This window comes from Varroa jacobsoni, unplaced genomic scaffold (genome assembly GCF_002532875.2).
Source record: "Varroa jacobsoni isolate VJ856 unplaced genomic scaffold, vjacob_1.0 scaffold_482, whole genome shotgun sequence".
NCBI lineage: Eukaryota > Metazoa > Arthropoda > Arachnida > Mesostigmata > Varroidae > Varroa > Varroa jacobsoni.
This window is the reverse complement of record NW_019213384.1, coordinates 162,901-174,232: the sequence shown is the minus strand read 5'-3', so window position 1 is coordinate 174,232 and position 11,332 is coordinate 162,901. Positions and strand designations below refer to the sequence as shown.

At 43.6% G+C, this 11,332-nt stretch overlaps 1 protein-coding gene across 1 annotated transcript in view; it reads right to left on the bottom strand.

Annotated features, from left to right (window-relative positions):
- Nucleotides 1-161: 161 nt before the first annotated feature.
- LOC111260834 (uncharacterized) overlaps nt 162-11,332 on the bottom strand; it is a 52,781-nt gene continuing 41,610 nt past the window's right edge. Inside the window, exons 2-8 of the mRNA XM_022833876.2 lie at nt 10,873-11,154; nt 8,906-9,334; nt 4,284-6,028; nt 2,993-3,518; nt 2,503-2,771; nt 1,742-2,121; nt 162-1,309 (exon numbers count right to left, since the gene is read on the bottom strand). Coding sequence (XP_022689611.1) covers nt 1,044-1,309; nt 1,742-2,121; nt 2,503-2,771; nt 2,993-3,518; nt 4,284-6,028; nt 8,906-9,334; nt 10,873-10,995 — 3,738 coding nt within the window. The 5' untranslated portion in view covers nt 10,996-11,154 and the 3' untranslated portion in view covers nt 162-1,043. The remainder of the gene's footprint in view (nt 1,310-1,741; nt 2,122-2,502; nt 2,772-2,992; nt 3,519-4,283; nt 6,029-8,905; nt 9,335-10,872; nt 11,155-11,332) is intronic.

Sequence of the window (11,332 nt, the reverse complement as noted above, 5' to 3'; positions counted from 1 at the left end):
TATATATATATATATATATATATATATATATATATATATATACCACACACTCGTTCAACTGCTGATTGATCAATGTCTCGGGCGATCGATAAGGCAACAAACGTATGATACGGGCTACACTGGCACGTTAAATCCTGCCTACCTTTTCAGCAATTATTGCATTTTCCTCTATGGTTGATTGTAGTGCTCTCATAAAAGTTAGTTACACTATCAGACGCGAAACCGTGTGACGTAAATCCTAGGCGACGATGACGCACTAATGTTAAAATGAAGCTTTGTTTTGGCACGAAAAGCGCGTATTTCATGTATGCTACGATAAAATCGGTTCATAGTGGAGATTCTGCGCTGAACCCAAGGGTCGTATCGGTACTGTATGTAGATCGTTGGTAGGGAGAATATGGTAAAATTGTTTGTCTTAAAAACTGTTTTGATGGTAAACATGCGCCTACAGGAAATTTGTTGTTAATATGACATTTCGGAATCGGATGTGTTTCCCATTCTGCTCTTAATCCCGTAAACATAATGTAAACATATTAGAACTACTTTCTCTTTGGCTATTTACCTTCTTTGAAAATGATTTCTATAAGAGCTTCCATCAAACCAAGTAGATGAATGACAGACCAAAAACTTCCTGTACAACAGATCAGGTGATTCTGACAATTAACTTAATATTGCTTAGTTGCATACGATGAGAACTGAGTAACTTGCTGCTACCATGATCTTCCAATGAAGTTTTTCATAAAGATTCGTTCATATAACAACAACAACAAGAATCGCGAGAGTGCACTGGACTAGCCATCCTAAAACGTTGTTAAACGCGGCTACATTTAAAATGAGATGCGTTTCGAACAGCCACTATAGGAAAGCTGCCGTGTATGAATTGTTGACTTTGGATTGACTGAGAGATAGGGTTCAGGGCCAGCACATCGTCTATCATTCGTACTAGGCTAGGCGACACCTATTAGGCACAAAAATTTTGCAACCTGCTCTCTTGAGCCTTAATCCAACCGGTGCGCTAAGAACGATACCATTGCATATGTTCCTCATCTGTTGGCTGTCCCAAGAACGTCATCAAGAATATTTGCGCCTGTCGAATCGAAGTTGAAGTCGCCTGCCGTATCCAATGAATCGAGGAAGTCGAGGTTGTTTAGATCAATCGATCCACTTGAAGTATTCATTGAACTGTTTTGGTTTATTCGGGGGCCCGTCGCACTGTTCGCCATAGGAAACTGATTAGCTGGTCCGGAAGGCGCACTTTGAGGAATTCCTTGAGAAACGCCGGAACCCATGGGTCGCATAATACCAGCACCTACGGACAACATAATTAGTGACAAACAAAAAGACCACGCATATAGCGGTAAATTAATGAAGTTAAAATACAAGAGTGCAGGCGTTGTTTGTTGTCAAACAACTAGTTCCAAACATTGATGTCGATCTTCAACTCAACACGTTATTGTGGTTTGTAGATTTAGTGAATACTGAAAAACGAAATTTTACATCATTGTATGCCGTATGCTGTGAGCACACGTGTCGAAATAGAAACTACGGCATATGTTTTTATATGTATTAACAGCGATTTTTATGAGATTTGACTAAAGCTATTTGGGGTCAGCTTTTTTCTACGCTCATAACAATGACGAGAGCTCTCGTTGGTGCGAATTAATACCTACCTAGGTATATATAATATATAATTTATATAATATATATATATATATATAATATATAACGTATAATTTCATACCTAGTTGATGCTGCTGCTGTTGCTGTTGCTGTTGTTGTTGTTGTTGTTGTTGTAGCGGCATATGCGTGACGTGCTGTTGCTGCATCGAATGGTGTTGTACCCGTTGATGTTGCGGTTGAAAGTGTGGACCTGGAGGATGCTGTGGGTGCTGAGTATGCTGTGGCTGCGGCTGCTGTTGCTGCTGCTGTTGTGGCGGCTGCTGCTGCTGTTGTGGATGCTGTTGTTGTTGCTGCTGTGACTGGTGGTTCTGGATATGAGTGATAGTCGGTCCTCCCATAGCAGGTCCTTGTATACCCTGATTTGACGGTCGCCACGAACCCTGCATAGGAGGCGCTTGCGGTACAGCTTGAGTCCCAAAAATTCCTGGCCGTGGCGGCATCCTGCGTTTTATAAAAAAGCGGTGTTCATTTTGTTAGTTCGTCCGTCACTTGCCAGGTCGTTCGATTATTCTGGGTAAGCGAATTTATTGAGATTGAACATTTTTTATTTGTCAAAAGCAGAAGCATATAAATAATTGATATATAGATAGCGAAACAGTAATAAAAGTACAAATGGAAGGGAAATGATGAAATCTGGAACATCAGCTTAAATAGTTTTATTAGGCAAATTCGGGAACTTTAGTCACTACGCGATGGCAATGATTCACACATCTCATAGACAGTACCCAGACCTATGCTGATTCTAAAAGGTCATTCACTCAAGCTTGTTGTGCATCTGTACAAATTTTTAGGTCAGGAAAGCAAGCTATTTTGAAAATTTACCTTTGGGAAGCGACATTATTATAGTCTGGAGGTGGGCCACCAGCAAATCGATGGTATGGTCCGCCTGAGTGCCCTGGATGACCAGGACCCTGAGGCCCACCCGTTGGCCGAAACTGTCCTGCCTGTGGTCCCATAGGCCCTCCGGAGCCATTTTGCATCATCACTGATCCACTGGTCGTGTTTCCACTGCTAAAGGCTAAAGCTTCAGCATATGACGGGTTCGAAGATATATTGAGAGGCGACATTTTTGGATCTCGTTGGTTGTTCATCTAGAAATTTAGTTAAGCCTGATTAGCAAATATAACTTGCACAGCGTCAAAAGAGTTTTTGCGACAACGTATGTATTTCATCACTGTAACCCAGCTTGTCTCCGCAGCGTATTAGAACAATACTGAGTAATAGATACGATAGAAATAGTTTCATAGAGGTGCATGCATTATATATATACAATGCGTCCATTAATATTAATATATTAGTATGAATTACTAACCACTGGCTGTTGTGACATCTGTTGTTGTTGTAAAGGATTTACAACGGCGACGTTGCCGTGGTTAGCGGCCATCGAAGGTCTCGGTTGTTGTTGTTGTTGCTGTTGCTGCTGCTGCTGCTGCTGCTGCTGCTGCTGTTGTTGTTGTTGTTGCTGAGACGAAGAAGGCGAAGGATGGTGCATTTGTCTGTTCTGGAAGGCCACTTGTTGCGCTAGTTGTAACCGTTGCAGCTGTTGTTGTTGTTGATGGACCTGCTGCTGCTGTTGCTGTTGTTGCTGATTGTACATTGGAGGGGGTCCTTGACCCATTGGAGATGGTTGTATGCTTCCCTGATTGCTTTGCCCGCTTGGCCCGCTTGTTCCAACCATTAGCCCCCGGCCTTGTGGGAGATTCTGTTGCGTTTGAACTCCCAATTGACCCTGAAACATTTGCGGTCCCATTCCGGGTTTTATGGGACCCTGATGTGGACCGACAGGGCCCATTTGCCGCATGGGTTCCGATAATCGCTGGTGCAATTGTGAGTTCGCCCTAAGTACAAATTACGGAAGATTTTAGTTATTATATGTAAGCCGTCACTAAACTAAGAGATGAAAAACAACTCATACCATATTCTAACCTAGTTCCTGCTAATGATCATAGTCTTTTCCGTTTAAATGCATTTCTAAAGGCTAATTAAGCGTTACGAGTGGCTTCTAAAATGTATATACTCAATAGCCAAGTAAAAATTTGAACAATTAATGATAACTTCAGTAGTCAGCTCTTAAGTATAAGATAATTAATTTAAATGTACATCCACTATAAACTCTTTTCTACAACACGAGTCTGATATCGTGATAGTCCGCACTATTACTGTGGTCCTCAAGGTAGAATCTGACTGATTACAGATGATTCTTGTGCTTGCCGTTCCACTTCCTGCCTTATTTCGTACGTTCCTACCTCTGCTAAAGTAACGAGTACTCATGGCAAATGTAGCGCGTCACTTAGGCCTTAAGAAAATTACTTCAAGCAAGACATTTTTTGCTTCGCCATCAATTAATATCTGTCGTGGCACGACTACTGAGTGAGAGATTTTCAATGAAGCGATAACAGTGGCCGTGTTTCGTAAACGTATCGCTAGAAAGACGACGAAATTGGTTAACTGATTTGATAAAACAAAACGCTGCCGATCACTATATTTCTATACTTTCAATGTTGTCGAAGTTGGCAATTTGAGCGCGGATAATATACCTCAATGGCTTGTTCTCTAAACACTGACACACATATTATGACCAAAAGTCTTTTTCGCTTACGTACCCTATTTGTTGTTGTTGCGGTGGCCGCTGCTGTTGGACCATCTGGTTGGGGTTTATCATAGGGTTAACACCATTGCTTCCACCAGGTAGCTGCATCATATGTCCTGTCTGCTGCTGTTGTTGAGGCTGTTGTTGCTGCGGCATGTTTGGCTGCTGTGCGACTCCACTTCCCACCACCGTGATGTTGACCTGAATAGGTGACTGTTGTTGAGGTTGTTGTTGTTGCTGATGGTGGCCTGATTGCACGTACATAGGGTTACTACTAGATTGCTGTTGTTGCTGTTGACGGATAACCATAGCATTGCTATGATTGGGGTAAGGACCACCCGTTTGTGCCAGCGGGTAGGTCGCTTGGTTTGGAAGCCTGACACCGCCATTCGGACCTCCTCCAGTCGATGGACCGCCTTGATAGGGCCCTTGCGGTGGTCCCTGCGGCGTCATGGGTTTATTATGCTGCTCCGCCATCTGCTTGAGCGATAGTGAAGCTGCAGGCCCTCCTGATTGCGACGCTGGACCGTTCTGTTGTCCAGGCGCGAAATGTCCACCTGAACCGATTGGAGGTGTAGCTTGCCCATTTCGAGAGGTGTTATTGGGTCCACCTATGGGTCCTTGGCCCGGGTGACCAGGATACATAGGCGGTCTGGCTCCGGGTGGTGGGCCTTGTTGATGAGCATGTCCCTGAGGATGTCCTTGTTGATGGGAATAGTTTCCGGGTGGCATATTTGACCCTACGGTTCCAGATCCTTGGGCAGGACTGGCTCTCGCCTGCGAATTATTTGCCATGGTTGACCCATGGGCATTACTGGCAGTTTGTTGTGAAGGAGGTGGACCCTGTTGATTTTGCTGAGGTTGCTGTGGACTAGCAGCGGACGCCATCATATGAGGTGGGAGGGGGCTAGGAACAGGACGAGGACTGCCCATTGGCATCATGGCAGGACTTCGCGGTATCTGGTTCATCTGGTTTTGCTGTGCCTGCGTCGCACCGCGAGGACTCGACGCCATTGGATACGAAGCCGTCGTGGCAGATTGACTTTGACTGGGAGAATCAGTGCTACGAGGTCCAAACTGCGTCTGTGGCGAAGGTGGCGGTCGTGGACTATGTACAAAGGCAGTGTTGCTATTGCTCGCGGGGCCACTTTGCCCCGCTGGGCTAGGGACCGATTGAGGGCTTGGCACAGGGCGGTTCGATTGAGATGGATGCCCTTGCTGTTGTGCAGGCTGCTGAGCCTGTTGGGGGGCAGAAGGGCCCTTCGAAACAGGTGGCCCAGGTGCTTCAAATGTCGAGGAGTTCACGTCGGCGAAGTTAAATTCGGCCATGAAGTCACCGCCAGCTCCATCCGCTACCTCGAGAATGAGATCTCGGAACACGTCAGGATTAAGAGAATCGACGGCAAAATCTGACAGGAAATCATTACCCTGCACCTGCTGCTGTTGCGGGGCTACCATTTGCCCTCCGAAGTTCTGTGGTTCTGGCTTGACAAAGCTACTTCCTGGGAAGGGCGCTCTACCGTCCATGTTGCTTCCTGAATGTTCCTGTTTAATACGGGGAGGTGCACCTTTAAGCAAGTCTTCTAACGCGCCCTTATCACATCCCCGTGCATCTGGAGTACTACTGCGAGAACACTTTATGTCCAATCCTGGCGTTAGTCGATCACTTTGTGGTGTCTGCCGTCCTTGTTGTTGTGGAGGCGTATGCGCCATCGGCGAGCCTAATCCTATTTCCGCTTTGAGTTTTGCTTGCATATGCTGTAACAAAGAAACAAGCCAAAATTACAAAACAATCATTAAAAATACGTTATAACTTTATCATGTTTGACGTATATGCCATAAATGCAACAGACTACAAATTACCATGCTGCCTATCAGCCTTGACGAGATTAAATATTTAAATACCATTTCGTTAAAGTAACATGGGCACGCTTTAGTAATTTTATAAAAGCGCTTATTATGAAAACTCGAGCGAATTAGCAAGTGAAAGATAAACCATTCTGTTCTACGACACACGAGAACATTTTTTGTATCTGGCTTCCAATGTTCACTACTGCGCAGGCGCCTTACGTAGGCGTAGGTTACATATGTTCAGGTTTACCTGCTCGTTCATACCCTACCTGTCGAATCACATGCACAAATTTCTTTATGCAGTGCTGAGAACAACACCGCGAATGAACGAGTGAATGTAACGGAAGACACGAGCAACAACATCCAAACCGTTCTAGTACAGGGTTTTTCTTTCTGTCCCCTGCAAAGATCTTTTTCTGCATCGTCCATCGTCTGATAGAAAAAAAACTCCTACACCAGGCTCCCGTAAATTGTGGCCATGGAGTTATGGCTTCAGCATAATGAAGCAATTTAAAAACAGCTCCCCTTCCGAATCATGTTTGCCACTTCTTTCGACTAGGAAGTTTCTTTCCCCTATTTTTTCCGCTAGTCAGTCAGTTCGTTTGTCCGTCTAAATACGACTTAATAGACAAACGCCACTCCGATGACGGGAATGCGGCACGAACCCAGATTGTGCCAATGGTAAGGCTGGTTGATGCCGTTGCGATGCTGCTGCTGCCGCCGACAACGGACAATTCAGATAAAGTAGCGGCCTGCCCGCTCACTGCTCGACGGTGCAACAGTCTATATTCCCAACCGTTGCGTTGGTCGAGCCGAGCACAGCGGTGGACATATACGCGAATGCGAGTCAGAAGAGCAGCGACAGCACATTCCAACGGATGGATCAGGAGAAATATCTTAAAGGGAAGTGAGCGGCCGGAGCAGTGGGGCCACAAGAAATCAACTGGAGGAAGTGGGATAAGAAAACAGGGCAACGAAGCTCCCCAGATGAACACACGAAGTGAAGATCATGTAACGCTAGCTAGGCAAGCGGAACAACGGGACTACAACAGATCAGATGAAGCCTGCCAATCCCGACGAAGCACCCTATATGTGTTAGCCATGACAGGCAGCGCTCAATGAGCAAACGAGGAGGGTAAAAGGCGAATGAAGAACGGTTCAGCAGCAGCAGCAGCAGCAGCAGCAGCAGCAGCAGCAGCAGCAGCAGCAGCAGCAGCAGCAGCAGCAGCAGCAGCAGGGACTAGAACGATAACAACAACTGCGCGGAAGTCCCATCACCACCACCACCGCCGCCGCCGCTGCCGCCGCCGCCGCCGCCGCTTGACGGGACTTTGCGCGTTCTTTCGAAAGCTGCTGCACTGGCGAGCCGACAGTGGCCTCCGCTGCTTCATATAGCTGTCGGTTACTATATAACCCAATACTTTAGGGCATAGCGAACAGAGAGTTAACTTGACCACTCTTACTGCCATCCATGAGTAAGCGCTTTTCGAACATCCGCAAAATATAATGTTCCATACTGTTAAAAAACCGTTATGAATAGCATCTCTCTCAGGCTTAATATCGAAAAGCGTTGCTTCGTTTCCAATCTTCAGCTCCCGTGTCAACCTGATTTTTTCCAGAGATTTGAAGTAAGGCCCGATTAAATTAGGACTAAAAAATGTAAGGTCTAAGACCTCCACATCAGCAGCTCTCAATATTTGTTAAAATTAAGATTATTCGAGTCTTATGCTTGCCATTGCCGTAAAGCATTTATGTAGATGGTTAGTTCTCTCCATAAAAAACGGACCACCTCTACGCCCTGTCCCTAAAATCTCTACTAAAGCTTTCAAATTGCATGTCATTCATACAAAAAATTGGTATTATTCTTCCGTTTAGATTATTCCTTTGCTTTGTCTCGTTCCTGTCAATGTGCATGTGTAAGATTGATACATAAGTGATATACGTTTTTGTTTATTGCTTCCTTTTCCTGTTTTTTTTTTCGTTGATGTGCCAACATTATATGTACACCCCCGGCGTTTTATCTAGATCGCACAAGTTTATCTGACGTTCTTGCTCTATTGGGTGACAAAAAATCGAATGTTCAATTCTTTTCAATTTGTTTAGTTTTTTTCAAAAATGCTTGTTCGAGATTAGGTCGAAGTGACCTTCAGTAAATTCGAAAGGTTGACCTTTTGAATTCTTTTTAGATTTAGCATAAGAATGTGATGTTTGAATTTAAGAAACTACTTCTGATTAAATATATAAATAAATGCTGCATATTAAATGCGATTTGTTTGACGGTAGATATCCTCATGTACTGAAATGTACGTTATATGGTTTCAATATAATACAAACCCTCAGAACAAGAATAGGCGGTTTCCAGGAATATATCCAGTATCTACAAAGCGAGCTCTCATTTATTGGCACCTTGCACTTGGCTTGTAGGGAAAAATAAACCAAAATTTGCTTTAGAAAATCGCCATTCTTTATGCGGAATGAAAAAATTAGAATCCAATAACAACGAAGGTAAGAGTCATGAAAATTGTACGGTCAATAGACAACCAATGGGGCTACTAACTTTACTATGTACACTACACATAAAACCAAGTAATTACAGTGTACCTATTATATTATGGACACTATTATCTGGCAGAGAAATACAATGATCTTCATGGCATTCGTATGCGCATAATCGATCTATCATGTTCTTCAAACTTTAAACGAAGGAAAAGACTAGCACTATATAAGCAATTTTCAATTTTAAAAATAATTTAAAGTTTGACTAAAGTGGTTATGTGAACTTACCATCATTTTGTGCCCATTACTGCTATCTGGTTGCTGTTGTTGCTGTGGTTGCTGCTGCTGCTGCTGTGTTTGTTGTTGTTGTTGCTGCTGAGGATTGCTTAGGTGCTGTAAATGCTGTTGCTGCTGCTGCTGCTGCTGCTGTTGCTGATGCGAACCCTGGGGGCCCATCATGGATCCTGGCATTGCACCTTGCGATAGCATTCTCTGTTGGACTGCCATCGCATCTCCTATAGGTCCACCAAGACCGCCCGGACCTGCCCCTGGATGACCGACGACCGCAATCCCGCCAGCTCCGGCGGTCGCCATCGGTCCCTTGTCTTTCTTCGATTTTTTCGCCTTCGGATCGCAGTAACGCTGCTGTAACTGCAGAGTGTGCTCACGCGTCTGGTTGTTCTGATACTCGGCATTCTGTTGGTAATGCGCATTGCTCTGCATAAATATGCACAACAAAAGGCGAATACATTGTGAGTCTACAACCGTGTGTTCATTGAAAAATTTAAACAATAAAAAAGTAACTCCACTTATTTACAAGCGTTACGCCGTGTTTATGATACCGAAAACGTTTAGCATATTAATCAAAATATCATGGGTACGCATGCTTTTTTTTTTCTTTTTTATAAATGTCGATACCGTTGAAGATTTACAATATGTCGAGATGAAAAAGACGTATAAAAAAAGAAGAGCAAAGTTGATAACGTCTAGGGTACTCTGGTTTGTGATTTTTGAACATAGAGTCATACGAACCGTTTCAATGTTAAATTTACACTAGAATCAATTTAAATAGCTACAAGCTATAAAATGTAACAGAAGACGGACCGAATGTCTCCGTACAAGCTCCAATAATCAAGTATAATATTTGTAATCTATTATTTTATAAAGTGGGATGCAAACTGTATGAATTTGAGCACGACGCGCGCGAATTTAAATTTCAAAAGATAACATAATCATAATAACTTCAATGTGTATTGAACAATGTTATAGAACCAAGATATATTTTTGGCTAGAAGTAGAGTTTTTACTCTTGTCCTTAGCAAACTGGGTTCTTGGGCTAAGTGCATTTCTTTTGTAACTCTAGAAAGCATCATCTAAGTACGTTGCTTCTTGGAAAACAATGAATAGTGGCCTATTTTAAGATATTGTCGGAACTTTGCCCCATTTCAGGAAGAAAATCAAGGAACGTCATATTCACAGTTTCGTATGCAATGAATTACAACTTGTGCCTTGACTTTGAAACATAACAGTAATCCACCATTGTTTTACTGCATGTACTTGTAAAATAGTATACCTGTCGAAGCAGCATCTGAATCGTACGGCATTATTTCACTCTCTAATGTAATCTTCCAATGTTTTTCATAAAGTAATGTCGGTCTAGTTTAATAATGTCGCCTTCTTTTCGACACAGCTATACCTCCCTCTGCTGTGCAACAGCATTTAATACGTGGTCTTCGTTTCTGTGAAGCACATCGTTTGCGATGATGCAACGTTGACCGTATCTGGAAGCGTTACATCAGGGAAACTCCATAGAGTTTCTGATAGAATGAACGCTTACACGTGTACACAACGTTGACGATATGTGCGATATTTGTTGAAGCGGAGTTTGAATCGCGTATCAGTACATTCTGTCTTCATCGGAGCGACGTCGGCTTTGCCCACTTGAGCAAAGTTGGCCGTTACTTTAGGTCCAGTAAACTTGGTTTTTCCCCTAGGGCAATACTGATCGTTTCAGCGTCAGTAACGTTTGCCTCTCTCAGCTAATTTACTTAGAATCCAAGTAAACGAAGCAAACGAAGCAGAATCCGCTTGGTCGGTGAAAGGTCACGCTAAACAACCATTTAAATACGTCGTAGTAGTAAACAATATCAAGAAATGTGTATGCTGTAAGCTAACCGACAAGCAAACTACGTACTGTTTGAAATTCGTAGATCTAAAAATAATGAGACTATACAGATTGAGTATAGCTTGCGTACATGAGTATGGTGATTGCGTAATCCATCGAAGCGGCGTTTGAGTCGTGCAACAATGGTCGCCCTCTTCGGTGCACCAGGAAGACAGGAAGACGGGTCCATCGGTGGCTCATGGCACGATTCCATTCCTTGCCGACGCCGCCGAGTCTGCAGCTGACAGCGGCTCGATCAGTTTCTTACGGCAATTCCTGGCCACCTAGCGATCCACACGGGTCTCCACTATTTCGGTCGAACCTTCATTCTGGAGTCTAGGAGAGACGACGGAAAACAAGCCAGCACAGCTGTCTGAAAGTCACCATAATGTGGAACATCTTTAGTTATTACAAGCTGATTTTTTCTTACATTGAGACAGCACGTACACATAAACTACAAAAATACATGCTTTCATTCGAACGCCTTGCCAAAAGCCTGCTTTGACTTTTTTTTTCATAACCCGAAAAGCCGTGTGAAAATTAATGTTATC